Below are 18660 nucleotides of genomic sequence, written 5' to 3'. Positions count from 1 at the left end.
AAAAAAAAAACTACTTCTGGTATTGGGATGGCGCGCCCCCTACCGTTACCTTCAAAATGAAGGACATTACACTTTATACTTCAAAAATGATCAAATCGATTCCACATGAAAAAGCTGTTACAAATACTTATATTTACATCAAATACCTGTTTCAAATTTAAATTTGTTTTGCTTTTTTTTTGTTGTAGGAAAGAAAAGGTTTTATTACATTAACATGTTTTATTTAATCCAAAAATAAAGACATTATAATGCATACATTTACATTTTTTTTTGCAATATTTTAAAGTCATGAATATTGATTGGAGACATATATTCACATGTACTTTATAGTATACATATCATATTCCTCACTTGGCCATATATAATATTATTGAACTGGATCATCTAAGAGAAGCTAAATGATGAACAGATCTCAGTCTGACTGATGTGCATTATATCAATGGTGTTTTGGGTTGGACACAGTAACAGCAACACATCTTCTGTTAAACACATGCTAATAAGAAAACAAAACCCCAAAACAAAAACAAAAACTATTGCTTTAGGGAGTTTAGAATCTTTAGCTGAAACTATGTCAGAGAGGGTTGTATGTTTTTGTGCTGTATAGATGATGTTAGTGTTTGAACTGTATCATAGTAGCCATATATAGACTACATCTCTAAATCAGTTTTTAAAAAGGGATCACTGAAAGTGACTATTTCTAAGGCTGTTGTCGAGGGTTTTGCTCACCCTCTGGATATCTTGTTTCCAGTTTCAGTGCACTGCAGCAGCCTATAACCTTTGGTTAAAAAAGAAAAAAGGTTTTTAAAAATCATGCCTTTTCTCAGCTATCTCTTGCTGATCTTCATGATTCAGAGACGGGACACCTGCTGTCTCAGTCTGCTGTCTGCAGAAGTGGAGGGCTTTGAGAAAGTCTGCCAGAGTCAGTGGAAACATGCAAAGTACATTTTTCATTGGGAATACATAGCCAAGAACATAACATGATATGATATACAATTCAGTGAATGGAAATCCTGTGACTACAAGCCACACATTGTCTTAGACAAAATAGTCTATTTTATATAGGGAGGGATCAACCATCCTTATTTTTAGAGCTGTACCAATCCCATATACAAGGACAGTTACTGAATTTATTAAATGGATTAGGGCAATGGACAGAAGTGACCAATCCACACTGTATACAGGGTTTAAAAATACACTGTTAACATCTAAGAAAATTATATGTTTACCGAACAAAATGATTACACTTGAGCCTGAAGGGTCAACTTTTCCTCGACAAAAAAAACTGAGCCAACTCCATCTGGTGATGAAGGTCATAAAAAGCCTGTGGAGTATAAACTGGTTTGAGAAATTATTGCCAAACAAATTTTATTTTATTTTATTTAAAAACAGAAATAAAATTTGCAGAGGCCTAAATAATGTTGCTGTATGAAAATCTTCTCTTCTAAATGAGAAGGGATGTGTTGTGTGTGCATGTTTCTTGCTTACATGTTACATGTTACATGTACTATAGCGATCACTTCCACACAGTACAGGTTAATAGATTTTAAATTCTACAAGAAAAAATACCACTGCTATAGTCTGTAATTGTAATTGATATCTGGAGATGAAAAGTGGGATCTTTGCATCTTATTTTTGTTTGCAGAAGTAGCTGAGTCATAATCAGTGGCTTCACATTTGCATCCTGATCAAGGGATTTCTAATCCTGCTCAGGGACAACAAATGAAAATTCTGGCTAAGTCTAGTGCAACATATTTAATGCCTGTGGTTAAATTAATAACCCTAAAAATAAATAATTTCAGCGCACTCTCAGTGGCCTGTAAAAACTCTGTGACATGCCAATGGCACATTTCATGCTTAGCATTCATTACTCAGCAGTGGCCTTGCAAAGTACCATGACATGTTGAGAAAGCTACCATGTTACTGGTCATCATTACAGATGAAGGAAACTTCTGTGTATTGGCCGCTACAAACAAACACTGTGTGGTCCTGTTCAGCAGCTGAAGTGCTGAGTCATAAATAGACAAATTTCTTTAGACAGCATTTTATTTTTTTAGCAGGCCACTCAGAGTAAACTGTGGACTCCTACTCTACCTGCGTATCTATTAACAGCTAACTAAGGAATGGTTAAGACCTGAGGCTGCAGCCTCTCGGAAGTCTGCACGTCTATGTTGTTCACAAAGAAAACTGCAGGATCGTTTTACGTGTATATATTGCTCTCTAGGATTCATAACAAACTGCGTTTCTGGACGTGATTCGAAACAGAATTTTTGCCACCTCAACCGTTTTTTTTTTTTAATTTGCATATGAACTCTTTCCTCTGGACGTGATTTTAACTCATTCTTACTTTATGCCAAATTCACAACATACAGAGTATACAACATTAATCCCATTTGTATCTCCCATTGTTTTCATACGCTGTGGAATAAAAGTTCAGAAGTTAGCAAAGTGTCTATCCCTCTTCGAAATGGAAATAAGTTATTTGTAATCGGACTCGCTGACGTTGACGTTGGACGATATGATTGGTGGGCGGCACTGGTATATATCCGTCAGACTTCAATCCCACCTTCTCGCCAGTGGAATTTCATCTCAGCTTCTGCACCTTCAGGGCAGACGAGAACATAAAAATAAGTAAGTATTTCACATTTTCCTGCTGAACGCGACTATATCCCCATAACGTACGACTTCTGCCTTTCGTATACATGACAGAGTGGTACTTGTTGGGAAGACAGTTTGTTGGTGAACCCTGGACGTTACAGTGTGTTCTGGCCTGACTCCGTGTCATTTCTCCCCTGCTCAGCTGTGTGCCTACGTGGACTTAGCGAGCTAGTAGAAGAAACTGTACTGTAAGCTAACATTAGCTCGCTAGCTAAGGCTACAGTTCAACTTGTACTTTTTACGTTTACGTGTTAGTGTTGGCTAATTTACACAAAAACGACACGACCGCAGTCCCTGAGTATGGCGGAGTTATTTTGAGCTTTTAGCTTTCAGTCCACTGTTAGCTTAATGTCATTAGCTGGCTAGGGTACAGCTTGAAGTTGTGTGTAGGTCTGTTTGAGTGAGCCAAGCTACCTATTAGCTCAGGAGCTACGTGTCACAGTCGCACACACCACAGTCAAAGTTTTTAGCAAGTTTGCTAACTAGCTAGGGGTTTGGAGCTAGTGATCAGCGCTACAGTGATTTTGTAACTGAAGATCCCACTTCTGAAAAGAGGCACACGTGTGTGCGAGACACTCGGCGGTGTCTTAGTATTTCTGACAGTTAAGATAATTATAGTTTGTCTCGATTTCAGTACATTTTAATGGTTGACCAGCATTAGCCAACACGACGGCAGCTAGCATGGACTGTAATGTGTGGCTGGAAACTGTGAGCTAGTTAACTTGATATCGTGTTAGATAGCACTGACACTAACCAGCTACTTAAATCCTTAATCTGGGATTTGGGTATAATGTTACATAGGCTCAAAGGCTGACATGCTACCGCTAACATTAATGCAAGTTTAACTAGCTTGACGAGTCCGTCACCGTTAACTTGTTAGCAGCTCACTAACACGAATGATCTCTAAGGCTAGGGAATATTACGTTATTTACTTATTTATTTATATTTTTTAATAAGTTACGTTGGTTGAAGTCTCAGTGGTTAGGCTTTCCTGAGTTTGGAGCTCGTGACTAACGTAGTTATTCGTCACCAGTTTAAACGCACATCTGCATCGATGACACGTTAGTTTATGTAAAACAACTTGGCATCGGTTCATAGCAGTGGGCACGGTTCATTTTAGTCCATGGATTTAATTGACATTAACTTACTGCTACTGCTGCTGGTGTAGAAAGAGACAATCTGTCACCAGGTGCTTTAACATTGTGAAAGGAAACAGGCCATATGTGGCTATCTGTTCATACTGCTATTCCAAATACTCAAAGTATGATCTAGTAACTTACATCTTCTGTAGTGCCTCATTTGTAAATACTGAATATGCTAAAAGGGGGGCTAACAGATTATGTGCCCCTTACCAAATAAGTTGGGGCGAAGACTGTGTAGGCCTAAGTGGAAATTTTGACCCATATGAACATTCCAGAGTGAGAGGAACTTGGTGGTGCCAGTGGCAAACTAGAGAAATGAATCCAGATGTTCTAATGACTTGCACAAATTTTCATGCCATAATCAAATTATACAGGCTTTAATAATCACACCCTTTCAATAAAACAAACATTTATTGTGTAATTGTGTTTTTTTTTGTATAAGAGTGCTACAGACTATTTAACTGGTCCACCCATAGCTGCTTCATTAATTGTCAGTCGTTTTGTATGACAAGGCAATTATGGATGGCAGATGCTTGTCAAGGAGACTGAAGTTCAGTAATGTGCCTCTTGGCATCAACTTTATCTGAACACTTCCTTATTTTCCAGATGGTTTTGCCTGTCTGAGCAGGCAGTATTTTTTCCTATTGATCCTGGTAGAACCATGACTATCAAAAAATATACAACTAGGTCTCAGCAATGGCCCGTTGTGTTTAGCATTCAGAGTGAGGTTTGACTTTGTATTTGCAGTGGGATGTCTCCATGTTCCATTTGATGACTAAGTGTTTTTTTATTTAAATAAATTCACTGTTGGCATGTCATTAACCATGTTTTTTGTAATATAAGATAATGGGGCTTGATACATGGCTCATACATATGCATAATATTGTAAAGTGATTATGCTTTATAAATGTGAAATTGCTTGAATGTACTCATACACTGTACTTGCTGATCATACAAATAATATAATGTATCATGATATTTTTGAGAATACAGTTTTCTTCTTTGTGCACACAAAATCCTGAGGGTCTACAAAGTTTTCAAAGTGAGGCCCTTAAATATTCATTCATATTCATGTCTTTTATCTTCCTTTGAAGCTAGGATAACATGCTGGTTATTTCTTTATAAATGATCCTTTTTCTTTGTGGTCCTCAGGCAAAAGCTGGCAGGCTGACGGGAACTTGCATCTTTACAGGACGGATTATCTGGTAACTGACCATTTAGCTGGTAAGTTTTGTTTTCTCAGTGATGTTCCTCACCACTCAGACCTTTTATTTATGTAAATTTAGAATTGTCTATCTTGGTGTGACATACAAAAGACAAAACTCACTGTAAATTAAAACCTTTTCTCTTTTAAGTTAAGGATGTCTTAAATGTAAATTAGACGTTCTGGAGACTTTTTAAGATTTTCATAGTACTCAGCCTCCCTCCCACTATTTAAGTGTATCTGTCCAAGCTTTAAGCAGGCAGTGAAAAAGGATGTTATGTTTAAGCCTTCAGTGTTCAGTCTCTTAATGTACCTGGTCTGTTTTGAAGGGGAAAAAAACTCAGAATAATCCTGTCATCACACTGAAAAACTGCAGTTCACTATTTAAGTATGTTGCAAGCTTTTCTATGGCTGCAACTGACACGTTGAATTTACTGTGCACTGTAACCAGTTGAATTGACATCTTATGCACCTTCTCTTGCCACAGTAATGTAAAGTGTGGAAGGCCTATCTCCAAAATTAAATTATCGTTGCTACAGAGTTGTCCACATTATCACAATAATGAAATCCATACTAAAAATCTAAAACTGGACACAAATGCACCATTATAACAACAGCACATTGCATATTTTTGATAAAATATGTGTGTAGCTATGCTTGTTCATACCAGTGTTTAAATGATGAATATCTGTGGACTTAAATGTGCATCCAGGCCTGTAGGTGGTAATGAGCACTGAGCAGAGCAAGCTCAAGTTCATGAATCTTGACAAGTAAGAGGCCACTGAAAGTGTTTTCTGAAACGTGGGGTTGGGGAATGGCCTGCTAAACTGACGACCACCATGTTGAAACTGAATTTCCTTCAGTTACTTTTTCTGTGTAAAAACTTAACATATCAACTAGTTTTCTGTGACATCTGCATATGCTGAGGGGCAAAACCCACCCTTAGAGTTCAGAGTCAGAGTTTCAGCATTGATAGTGAATTGGAGTCCAGCTTCATTAATGTATTTCTCCCCTTGCAGAGGAAAATTGTTTACTGTTAATGGAACTCCATCAAAATATCCAGATTTATATAACTCTGCAGTCAAAAATAAATGTCATAGATGAGAGGATTGGCTTTGTGGTGCCTTTCTTTGAAAGAATTACTTGGTTCAAAGATCCCAGAAAGGGTATTTGAGTTTTCTGTTGGCAGGCTGTTACTTTAATCCTATCCAACATGGACGTACGGAGGGGTCAGTGGGGTAAAATCCTCTTAACCTTGGAGCCTACTCACCTGGCTACGGTTCTTAGAATAACACTGGACAAAGAGATTTGAACAGAAGACAAACTGGTTTCCTCTAGAAAGATGAAATGTACTTTAGTGGAAGCCCTTCCCCCACCAGTGTTTTTCTTTCTGGTGCTAAGGCATTATCTCTTTACTCACCACTCACCGTTTCAGCACACATTAACACTGTACTGATGTGGTAACGTGACATCAAGTGTGATTATTCTTTGAGTGACATAGCTTCTTTTGATAAAAGTAGATTAGATAATGTTGAAAATCCCAAAGTCCACCTATGATAAGCCTTGTACTGTGCGAAATATGTGCACGTGACTCTACAGAGGATAATTCCTTTTTTAAGCCATTCAGACAAGGGCCTTGTTTGCCTAGTTTTAGCTCTCATGACAAATATGTGTGAATGCAAAACTTATTTTCTTAGTTAAATAAGGAATCTGTCGTACCCTTATGCTACTGGCAGCGCTGCACACATACCCTCTCATTGTTGCATCTGTACACATCAGTGACAATGAGACACTTGCACACATCTTGCATGTTTATACAACATAAACACAATATTTGCACAATGTCCTACCTGTGACAGTAATTGCACCTTGTGTTCTGACAAAACTCCACCCTTTTGTACATAATACTCATATAGCTCCTTTTGTACATGTACATAATACTCACATATTTTTTTATTTTTATTTTATTGTATTTATTATACTTAGAGTATATCTTTATTTCCCTTATTTTTATTTTTAGTTATTTACTTTTTTCTACTTGTGAATTTTAGTTGTGTGACGGGAACTCGCAGAATAAGAGATTCATTGCTCAGTGTAACCCGCTGAGTATATGACAATAAAATCTTGAATCTTCATGTAAAAACATGTAAACAAGGCAGACAAGATCTGGTCAAATCCAAAAAGTGATTACAACATGTTGCTGTTGGTGTAGATTTTCAATAACACTGACTACAAATAAGAGATATGATGGAATGTTTATTGATTTTTAGAAGTGATGCTGCTGTGTTTAAATCTGTTCCCCTGTTGACAAACTTCTGAAAATAATGAAAACTTTGCTTTCAGTGGCACACTCGGACTCTGTGTTAACGTGGGATTTTAACCATGAGCTCAGTCGCTGTACTTACGCAGGAAAGCTTCAATGAGCACCGCAGTGGGCTCTTGCCAGAGCAGAGTGGTGGTGAGTATTTGGATTTTTATGGCTCCACTTGACTGGTAAAATGCAAACACAGGGCTCTAAGTGTACTCATCTCTGTGTTTTTGTCTGTGTCCAGCTGCTGTGGCAGGACCCAGTGCTGGAGAGGATGAGGATGCCCTTCCTACCTACAAGGAGGCCTTCCCACCTCTGCCTGAGAAGGCGGCCTCACCTGAGGGGACCCAGGAAACTGCCAACGCCTGGACATCCAAGATCCGTCCTCTCAAGTCTTCTATTATCACCCAGGTAACTATCTATCTAGCTATTTAGCTATCTATTAATTTATTTATTAGCACATATGAACTAAAAATGGCTGCTTGTTATTTTGTGAACAACTGTTCAATTCAACAAAAACCCTACCCTGAAGGCAAAATGCAATGTGTCTTTTTTTTTTTTTTTTTCTCCCCCCTGCTGGTGTTACAGGGTAACTTGATGCCCTGTGTATCCACGCAGGTGTTTTTAGTTATTCTGGCCTGTACTCAGGTGGGCAGAGCAATGTCGGGAGTTCACCAAACTGAATGCATGTAGATTTATTTAGAAGAATTGAAGGGGTGACACACGATCCTGAGAAAAGCACTAACAGGAAGCAGATAACGTGTCTCACTGTAAGACATTAATGAACAAGTCATTTTTAGTGAATAATAACAGATATTGAGCCACGGTTCAGTGTTGCAATGAGCCTAGTCAGCAGATCTACAGCTCGCTGCCTAACAGAACTGATCACTTTCAGCTTTTCAGCCAAAGAAACCGTCTCACCTCTCACTGTGCACGTTTAGACTTTCATAGCAGGAAAAGCACAGATCCAACATTAATGACGTATCAGTTAAATGAAGAGTCACAATAAGCTATGCCAGGGAGCAGAACACCACACGCACAACTAAATATAATGTAGTCTTTGTTAATGTAAATAATTCTACCTGTGCTTTTCTGCTCTGACGTGTAGCATACCACACACTGTGACATGTTAATGACGACTCTGTAGCATGCAAGATGATTTAAAGTTTGCTTTTTTTAATCTTTTTATCTTTGACCTTAGCTTTACTTTTTCAGGCCTCTAAATCTCTTCAGATGAAATGTTCTGAAAAAGAAATCCCACTGTTTGCTTGCTTTACTTTTACTTAATTTAGTTTTGCTGAAGTTTCTAAGAATTAAGGATTAAAGTTTTGTATTGAGCTACCTTTTTGTTGGAAAGTTTGCTTTTTACAACAAAGACAAAAAGCTTTTCAAAAAACAACTTCTCCTACTGGTTTTTATGTTGAATTCATTTGCTTAGGCATTATAACAGTATTAATTTTAAGCCTTATTCTATGTAGCAGATTTCATAATAGAAGTTTTAACAGTCAACTTAGTCTTTATTGCCCATCTTTATTGTTTAGGCCTCCTATTAGTGAAGAAAGCTGAGATTTAGAAATGCCCTGCTGGGAGATTGAGATAAATAAAATGAAGTGGGGACAGGAAGCCATTTTTACTTTTTCTGCTTTTAATCATACTTACCTCCTAGTTCACCCTTTGATGGTCCATTACTTTCCCCCAGTGTACTCTTGGGTTTTCTGTTTATTATAGAACCCACTCACTCATGTTTTAACCTGTGATTTCGTTGGACATTGTTCAGTGACAATAAAGGCTATTCTATTCTAATGTTTGTGTATATTTTGTTTGCATGAAACAGCGGGTATAAATTATTCTATAACAACTTTTTTAACACAACAATTCAAAACTAATTTTTTTCCTTCCGCATGATCTAGGTTTTCCATGTGCCGCTAGAGGAGCGCAAGTACAAGGACATTAACCAGTTTGGGGAAGGAGACCAAGCAAAGGTCTGTGTGGACATCATGCACAAGACCGGAGCCCACCTGGAACTCTCCTTGGCGAAAGATCAGGGTCTTTCCATCATGGTTTCTGGAAAGCTGGATGCTGTGATGAAGGCTCGCAAGGAGATTGTGTCCCGACTGCAGACTCAGGTCAGGAGATCCTTCTTTGGATTTAAAAAAAAAAAATGATGACATGGATGCTTTAAGATTTAAAGTTAAAAGACAGTTGTGCCAACTATACATTATGACCCCAACAGGCTTCAGCTACTGTCGCCATCCCCAAGGAGCACCATCGTTTTGTCATCGGTAAAAATGGGGAGAAGCTTCAGGAGCTAGAGCTCAAGACTGCCACCAAAATCCAGATCCCACGACCTGACGACCCCAGCAACCAGATCAAGATCTCTGGTACCAAGGAGGGCTTGGAGAAGGCAAAGCATGAGATCCTGTTGATCTCTGCTGAGCAGGTAACATGGCTTCTCAGACAGACAACCACCTCATTTTTAAGAGATTTTATTTACTCTCTATGTATTTAAATCTTTTTTGCCCTGTCTCTCCCGCTCTTCAGGACAAGCGTGCTGTAGAGAGGGTGAACATTGACAAGGTGTACCACCCCTTCATCACCGGTGCCTACAATAAGCTGGTAGGAGAGATGATGCAGGAGACCGGTGCCCGCATCAATGTTCCCCCTCCAAGTGTGAACAAGACTGAGATTGTCATCACTGGGGAGAAGGAGCAGGTTGCCCTTGCTGTGGCTATGATCAAGAAGGTTTATGAAGACAAGGTGAGCATTTAGGGAAATCATTACAAGCAAAGGTCGTGTTGACATAGATCACACTGGTTAATGCTTAAACCTAACTTTGCTTTTCTGAGGTTAAATGTAGTAAATCCCTGATCATCTTGTTCTCTGTATCGCAGAAGAAGAATGCCACCACTATTGCAGTGGAGGTGAAGAAGTCTCAGCATAAATATGTGATTGGCCCCAAGGGAAACACTCTACAGGAGATCCTGGATAGAACTGGTGTGTCTGTTGAAATCCCACCTTCTGACAGCAGCTCAGAAACTGTCATCCTTCGTGGGGAGCCGGACCGTCTGGGTCAGGCTCTCACTGAAGTTTACGCCAAGGTAAAAATTTCTTCTGATGACAGCTGACATGGGTAGTTGTTTTAAAAAGGGAGACGTCACTGAAGGCATACATTTCCGTTCACAGGCAAACAGCTACACTGTTTCCTCGGTCTCAGCTCCTTCTTGGCTTCATCGTTTCATTATTGGCAAGAAGGGGCAGAACTTGGCCAAGATCACCCAACAAATGCCCAAGGTCTGTAGAGTGATGGATTCTTTAATTATAATGGTTTAAAAACGATTTTCTGCTTCAGTTAAACTTCATTTTTTCCCTTATATTTTGCATACAGGTGCACATTGAGTTCACTGAGGGAGAGGATAAGATCACCCTGGAGGGTCCCACCAAAGACGTGCAGATGGTGCAGAGCCAGATTGAAGCCATTGTAACAGATCTGGTGAGCACTGAGTTACTTTTACACAATAATGTCTGGGACAGAGACTGAAAACCTAATTTGCCAGTCTAAAGGCCACTTCTGATGCCAAGATTATGTTCTATAAAGTTTAAAAGGAGGAATAAAAAAAATGATATTGTAATGTTTCAGGTGAGCCGTATGGACTATGCAGAGATCAGTGTGGATCCCAAATTCCACCGACACCTGATTGGAAAAGGAGGTGTTAACAGTAAGTACACTGTTACTGTCCAAAGCTGTCCAAAGCCTGCTGTACTGACGTGTACACAGTAAAACAAAAACTGTATCTGTGTTCTTTTTAAAACACATATTTTACTGACTGATTTATAGTCAACCGCATCAAAGAGCTGCACAAGGTGACTGTCCGCATTCCCCCTGACAATGAGAAAAGCAACCTGATCCGCATCGAGGGGGATCCCCAGGGTGTACAGGAAGCCAAGAAGGAGCTGCTTGAGCTTGCGTCACGCATGGTAAGTACAAGCCTGAGTTTACTGGCAAGATGCAGCTAATTGGATCCAGATGTGCCATTACTGAATACACTGTGTCTTGCAGGAGAATGAGCGTACAAAGGACCTGATCATTGAACAGCGTTTTCACAGAGCCATCATCGGCCAAAAAGGGGAGAAGATTAAAGAAGTGCGCGACAAATTCCCAGAGGTGAATCAAAAACTGTTGATGCTGGTTGGTTGATGCTGTTGATTTGTTGGTACTGAACTTATGAAGTGTACTAACTGTTATTTCTTCCAGGTCATCATCAATTTCCCCGACCCAGCACAGAAAAGTGACATCGTTCAACTTAGGGGCCCACGAACTGAGGTGGAGAAATGCTCAAAGTTCATGCAGAAGATTGTGGCTGAAATGGTAAATAGCATTTTGTTTTATCTTTTCAATGCTATTACACTTGTTACTGATGTCAAATGACAGTATGGTTGAGTGTTAACCCCCAGTTATTCCTTTGGTCAGGTGGAAAACAGCTTTTCTGTCTCAGTCCCCATCTTCAAGCAGTTCCACAGAAACATAATTGGAAAAGGAGGATCAAACATTAAGAAGGTACTGTATATTCAAAAGACAATGTAAGCAGTTGAAGGAGGCTTGTAACCTAAGTTTGATTTGACAGTTGCTACTTTTTCCTTTCTAGATTCGTGAGGAAACCAACACAAAAATTGACCTGCCCGCTGAGAACAGCAACTCAGAGATGATTGTCATCACTGGGAAGAAGGCAAACTGTGAGGCTGCACGGAATCGCATCTTGGCAATTCAGAAGGAGCTGGTAAGCAAAACACACACACACACACACACACACACACACACACACACAGATACACAGATGCTGTGGCAAATCTAGTACAAATGCCTAATTAATGTCTTATTGTGTTCAGGCAAACATCACAGAGATAGAGGTTTCCATTCCCTCCAAGCTGCACAACTCCTTGATTGGGTCGAAGGGCCGTTTGGTGCGCTCGATCATGGAGGAGTGTGGCGGCGTACACATTCACTTCCCTACTGAGGGCTCAGGGATTGATAAGGTCACCATCCGAGGCCCCGTAGAGGAGGTGGAGAAAGCCAAGCAGCAACTGCTTGGCTTGGCAGAGGAGAAGGTTTGTATGAATGTCTAATAAAAAGCTGAACTTCTGTTGACCTCATTAAACTGGCAGCCATTAGACACGGGAACGGGGACGGGGTTGGCTGTGCCTTTTTTGGTTGTACATTACCACATGCTGAGAACTTCTTTCAGTGTCCTTTCAGCTGTCAGAACAAAAACAGGGAGCCTGTGCAAAGCTAGTGTCAGAAATTGAGGCTGGAATTTATTTTGGCTGCTGTAGAGTTTTCTCTCAAGATTAAATCATGTTCAGCTCATTTAAATTTTGGCTGTTCTGAGTTTGAGCTGAGCACGGTAGGATTTGTCGTCTCTAACTTGTTGGTTAGTGTAAGAGCATCTTTTGTGCAGACCTTTTATAATTGAAGTTGACTTGTAATAAATGTCTTGCTGTAGAATTCACTTTGTAAATGTATTACTTCAGCAAACGAAGAGCCACACTGCTGAGCTGCGTGCAAAGCCGGAATACCACAAGTTCCTCATTGGGAAAGGTGGTGGAAACATCCGTAAGGTTCGTGACAGCACCGGGGCTAGGATCATCTTCCCCACTGCAGAGGACAAAGACCAGGAGCTCATCACTGTGGTTGGCACTGAGGAAGCAGTGCGGGAGGCACAGAAGGAGCTGGAGGAGCTCATCAGGAGTTTGGTAAGGCTCCAAATGAACAGTTAGGAACATACCAGGACAAGATGAACCGAGACGTTTTAAAATGTGTTTATTTTTTTAATTTAACAGGACAATGTCGTTGAGGATACTATGAGTGTTGACCCCAAGCATCATCGCTACTTTGTGGCTCGCCGTGGCCAAGTCCTCAGGGACCTTGCTGATGAATATGGAGGTGTGATGGTGAGCTTCCCTCGCACGGGTTCTCAGAGTGAAAAGGTCACCCTCAAAGGAGCCAAAGAATGTGTGGAGGCAGCCAAGAAGCGCATGCAGGAGATTGTTGAGGACTTGGTGAGTCCTTGGTGACTAAGATGGTCTTCATTCTGTGTGGGTTTTTGCTCTCCTACTTTTTGGAGTGTAACTGATCTGTCTTGTTTTTGTTTTCTTTCTATTTGAACATTTTGTTTTTCAGGACGCTCAAGTGACCATTGAGTGTGTGATTCCTCAGAAGTTCCACCGTTCTATCATGGGTCCTAAGGGCTCACGGATCCAGCAGATCACCAGAGATCACAATGTACAGATTAAGTTCCCAGAGCGCGAGGACCCACAAGGTAAAAGCATGATCAGTGTGAAGACTGAGGTTTGGAGTCCTTAACTTAAAGGCTTCTCATCAAACTTTCTGGGCTTCATTCTTTAGCAGCGCCTCCCGCTGAGGCTCCTATTCAGGAGAATGGAGAGGCTAACGGAGACGTGAAGGAGCCTGTCGATTCAAATGCACCCAAAAAGTGTGACGTGATCGTGATTTCTGGCCGCAAAGAGCGGTGCGAGGCTGCCGTGGAAGCACTGAAGGTCAGTGTTCAGTACAGAAATTAGTTTAATTTCATATAACTGCTGCTTTGTCCTCTAAACTGTCGGCTTCCCTTAGGCCTTGGTTCCTGTCACTATTGAGGTGGAAGTGCCTTTTGAGCTTCATCGATACATCATTGGACAGAAAGGAAGTGGAATTCGTAAGATGATGGATGAATTTGAGGTGTGTGTTGTAGATTTTGTCAACACAAAGACGCACAAGATTTTTTTTATTATGCTTATGATTCGGGCTGACCTCACTGTCTGCCTTCAGGTTAACATTCAAGTGCCTGCTCCTGAGCAGCAGTCGGATAAAATCTCCATCACCGGCTTGGCCAATCACCTTGATCGCGCCAAAGAGGGCCTCCTGGAGCGCGTCAAAGAGCTGCAGGCCGAGCAAGAGGATCGGGTAAGTGTAGGGTGAAGTGTTTCTGCAGTCTTGATTATTCACATGCTCACATGAAGCAGTTATCGCTTATAGCTTCAAGGGCACCCTCATGATAACACTGGAGGAGGAAGGAGCTTAATTATTAACTTTTCCTCGTGTTAGTTGACCACCTGTTCCAGCCGACATGGAAAAGACTCGCGTGTAAAACTTTCATTTTAATACATGGCACTGTTTCCCCCAAATCCTCCGCAGGCACTCAGGAGCTTCAAGCTGACCATCACTGTGGACCCCAAGTATCACCCCAAAATCATCGGCCGCAAGGGTGCCATTATTACAAAAATCCGCACCGAGCATGATGTTAACATCCAGTTCCCAGAGAAGAATGATGAAAATCAGGTAAAAAAAAAAAATTCAAGTCATAAATGATACAGGCAAAAATGTGAACGCTCTGTACTGCATCAGCACAGCAGGGGGTGCTAAATGAACAGTTCCTACGTGGGAATACTGATTCCCATCATAAATATTCTGAAGTTGGTTATTTTGCCCATGAGCTCATCATTAGTAAATAGACTCCATGGCAGAATAAGAGTTGTTTTTTTCTGTAAATTAAAAATTGTTTGTTTTGGTGTTAATGTTCAGTTGGCTGCTGTTCCTCCACAGGATCAGATTACTATTACAGGGTATGAGCACAAAGCCATAGCTGCACGAGACGCCATTAAGGCTATCGTGGACGAGCTTGAAGAGATGATCTCTGAGGATATCACCCTGGACAGCAGGGTTCATGCCCGCATCATTGGAGCCCGCGGCAAAGGCATCCGCAAGATCATGGATGAGTTTAAGGTGAGGAAGCATTCTCATCAGCGTTGAAAAGCCAGAAGCTGTATCACTGCTAAGTTACTGCTAAGAGCTTGGAAGCACATTGTTATTTCTCTACTTGACAACATAAAGGGTTCTATTGTATTGTTTGTAACATACAAGATGTAGAATTGATTTTTTTTTCCCCCAACACCATCACTTGAAGACTATAACTAGATTTTTAGAAGTAGGTATACAAGAGTCCAAGCACTTGACCTGACTTACAGAGACTCCAGGCAATCAGGAGTATGAGGCTTTCACAGAGCAGGGCTTTAACAGGTGGTTTCATATGCAGGAGTCTCTGTACCCCTGGGAAATCTATGGTTGTTATAAGTAATCCCACCAAGTTAGTTGAAAATATCAGAAAATAACCAAGAAAAAGTATAAATGTCTTCATGGAGACAAGTCATCCCTCTCTTAAAGGGATGGTTCATCCGAGTCACAGAATGTACCACCTACTCCTCGTGGTATTTGGCCTTTAGTTTGAGGCCTTTGCCACTGATGTCTTTGCTATCACCCCAACCTATTTTTAATACTGAAGCCATCAAAGCAAAAGCGCTAATTCTGCATCCAGTCACATACATGCTCACTCTCTGCTTCCCACATGAATGATGATGGTGGCTCTGGGCCAGGGTGGTGTTGTTTGTCCATTCTGGGATGGGCAGATTTTAGAGAGGTGGAGGACTGGGACTCTTGTAATTCCATTAAATCTCTACTTTAACAGCTAAACGCAAGCAAGCTTAGCAACAGGCTCCTTCCTACAGGTCTGGAGGTGTTGAAGCTGAAAGTGAAGTTAGACCCATGATGATCCAGCTCAGTGTGATGGGATCACATTGAGCCCTGGGGGGAGGGGGGGTGGGGGTATCTGAGAGAGCAACACAGACACATTTCCCAAAAAAAGAAACATCTCTTAGTGCTCCACTTGGTCTAAACTCTGTCACTGTAAGTTTTTTGTGGTTTCTTTTATATTAATGTTAAATCTACCCCCCCCCCCCCAAAAAAAAAAAATCTGTTTTTTGACATGGCTTGGTATCCATCTTTCTTTTAGGTTGATCTCAGGTTTCCCCAGAGTGGAGCTGCAGACCCAAACCTCGTGACAGTCACAGGTCGCCCTGAGCTTGTGGATGAGGCCATTGACCACCTTCTTAACCTGGAAGAGGAATACGTAAGCTTTTCTTGCATAACCACTCTTGATTTTTGCATTAGGTGATTTAAGAAGTTTCTGTAATGTTTATTCTGATTGGCACTGATAAACTTTTGTTGCTTTTTCAGATGGCAGATGTTGTGGAGAATGAGGCAAAGATGGCTTACATGAGGCCTCCTGGGGGTAGCACTGCTGCCATGGATGAACAGCGTGGCCCATCCAAAGGCTTTGTGGTGAGGGAGGCTCCCTGGACTACGGGCAATGAGAAGGTGAGCACGGCCCCAATCCCGCAAGTCTTATACTTCATAAAATTAAAGTTGGTCATACGTCCCTTTTCTTAATGTCTGTTTTGTTTTTGCTCCTGACTTTTAGGCCCCTGATATGACCAGCTCTGAAGATTTCCCCAGCTTTGGAGCCCCAGTGGCAACCAAGACCTCTCCCTGGGGACCCAAGCGCTTCTAAGCCGTGCTGCTACAGATGGGCCTGATCTTAACCGGACACAATCTTCCCCGTCGTCGTCCCCCTCCTGACCTGGACTGACCGCTGACCCTGAAAGTCTTCAGTTGTGAGAATGTCATCCTTCTGTCTACTTCTCCTGGTCTGCAGATTTATCAGTCCAAAAATGCTTTCAGGTACTGTAATTGACTTGTGAGCTTTGTATCTACATGAAATAATACTGTCTCTCGCTTAAAAAAAAATAAAATAAATGTGACAGATGTTGCGGTTAAGTCTACACAGTCTGTAAATGACTGACATTTAAATGTTAATTAGACCTGACATTTCATTGTGGTTTGAACTGTTATACCAAATTCTGTGGTGGCCAGACATCATTTTTTGTTGAGCTGCCTTTATCTTAGTTGCCTTTGCAGGGTGGGGAAAAGGGATTGAATTACTGCTGGTGACGTGATGCCTGACCAACAAGGGGCCAGCGGTTTCAGAAACCTACCCGCCCCCCCCTTCCTGCTTTACTCATGTAGCTGAGTGAAACTTGTCAGTTGTTAGCCCTCAAGCACACTGTAGTGGTTGTCCTTTGTCACATCTCTCCATTTGCTTGTAACTGTGCTTCTGTGAATATGGTCAAGTAGTGGCACGTACCTTGTAGCCTTATGAACTGGTAAACTTTACGAAGGGGGGGACGCGGTTTCAGCCACTGCAGAATGGCACCCACTCAAACTGCCAGATGCTTGGAGATCATGCCAGAACTAAACTTCTTACAACACTAGGCCTAGAGCTCCAACGTATCAAACCTCACACTAACTGTTGAATGAACTTTTTTTTTGACATTCAAAAGTAAATCACTCTACAAAAGACTGTGTGTTTGTGAGCAAAACAGCAGACCATCATGTGCCAACTATCTGTTTAGTGATGTCCTGTGTTACTCATCCTCTGTATTGGGTCAGTGTCCAGTCCCTTTGTCTTCCAGTTGCTATGCAGATTGTTCTGTTAAATACCAATGGCCCTTTTTTATCAGCCTTACAACTAGAAAGATACAAACCAGGTAGAGATGATGTCAGGGTGCATTTTTAATGGACAACTGGAAGGGTATGTTTATTGTTCCTCTGAAAGCTCTTGGAACATCCCCCTCTCCCCCAGTTATAGGAATAGTTTAATTTTACCTGAGAATTGCAGATTTAGCTTACTAGCTGCTAATTCAGCATCTAGCATCAGCCTACCTTGGTTTATATCCTCCTAGTACTGAATGAAAGATTATGCAAATACCATTGAAGTGAACGGTTATGGATGACACTGGAAAAGAATTTGTCCAAAAAGTCAATAAAAATTGAAAATCCTCGTTGTGCATCTGTGTGTCTTTTGTAAAAAGTTGTGTTACTCACAGAATGTAACTCACACCAAAAATCACAAAAATGGTAAATATTTTGAAGCTGATGTTCCTGTGGCATGATGTTGTTGGATCCTGAGCAGTGGCTCTCAGGTGCTCTCACTCTAAGAGTTAAAAAGGTTTGCATGACGGTCTTTCTTACTTTAGGCCTGAGGACGATGCTAGAGAAGAGGTCATTAAGGTTAAATAAATATTTGGTTGTCTAGGAGACATTTCAACCTCAGTGGCTGTACCAAATCAACGACGAACTTCAACATATGAGTAAAGATAGCAATAAAACACTGGCCGTGTACTGTATATATGTGTATTGTAAAGTATTGGCTTGTAATTGGATGGAGACAAATGAACGAATGTGAGACAAGACTTTTTAGGCAAAAACCTCAGAAGGCAAAGGCCTGCACTGATGAATTATTCTGTTGTAATGAGGTTATGCCTTTCTGTTTTTCTAAAGGAAAGGAAATGACTTCTCCCTGAGGCTGCTGTTAGTAAAGACAGTGTGGGTGGACATGTTATATTTAAACCAAACTTTTAGTTTAACTTTGGCAGGAGTTAAAATCAGGAAGTTGACTGAGATT

At 41.0% G+C, this 18660-nt stretch overlaps 1 protein-coding gene across 2 annotated transcripts; it reads left to right on the top strand.

Moving 5' to 3' along the window:
* The first annotated feature begins 2551 nt into the window (after positions 1-2551).
* On the top strand, positions 2552-18036 carry hdlbpa (high density lipoprotein binding protein a). Of its 2 annotated transcripts, none has more exons than XM_041039921.1 (28): positions 2552-2628; positions 4950-5021; positions 7345-7459; positions 7554-7720; positions 9220-9435; positions 9543-9749; positions 9851-10066; positions 10201-10407; positions 10493-10600; positions 10695-10799; positions 10947-11025; positions 11145-11284; positions 11367-11471; positions 11562-11675; positions 11778-11864; positions 11953-12084; positions 12194-12412; positions 12836-13057; positions 13145-13363; positions 13485-13623; positions 13713-13861; positions 13938-14042; positions 14133-14267; positions 14499-14642; positions 14907-15086; positions 16150-16266; positions 16374-16514; positions 16618-18036. In XM_041039921.1, exons 3-28 carry the CDS (start codon positions 7384-7386, stop codon positions 16705-16707), a joined length of 3819 nt encoding a protein of 1272 aa, XP_040895855.1. In that variant the 5' UTR covers positions 2552-2628; positions 4950-5021; positions 7345-7383; the 3' UTR covers positions 16708-18036. The 2 variants fall into 2 exon arrangements, with proteins under 2 accessions (XP_040895855.1, XP_040895854.1); XM_041039920.1 differs by having other exon boundaries at positions 13710-13861.
* Positions 18037-18660: the final 624 nt, after the last annotated feature.

This window comes from Toxotes jaculatrix, chromosome 6, assembly GCF_017976425.1.
Source record: "Toxotes jaculatrix isolate fToxJac2 chromosome 6, fToxJac2.pri, whole genome shotgun sequence".
In the NCBI taxonomy this organism is placed as follows: Eukaryota; Metazoa; Chordata; class Actinopteri; family Toxotidae; genus Toxotes; species Toxotes jaculatrix.
This window is presented reverse-complemented; position numbering and strand designations above follow the sequence as displayed.

Coding starts and splice junctions, on each gene's coding strand:
- hdlbpa (XM_041039920.1), top strand. CDS start 7,384: ATGAGCTCAGTCGCTGTACTTACGCAGGAAAGCTTCAATGAGCACCGC. Junction 7,460..7,553: donor CTTGCCAGAGCAGAGTGGTG/GTGAGTATTTGG, acceptor GTCTGTGTCCAG/CTGCTGTGGCAGGACCCAGT. Junction 9,436..9,542: donor TGTCCCGACTGCAGACTCAG/GTCAGGAGATCC, acceptor TGACCCCAACAG/GCTTCAGCTACTGTCGCCAT.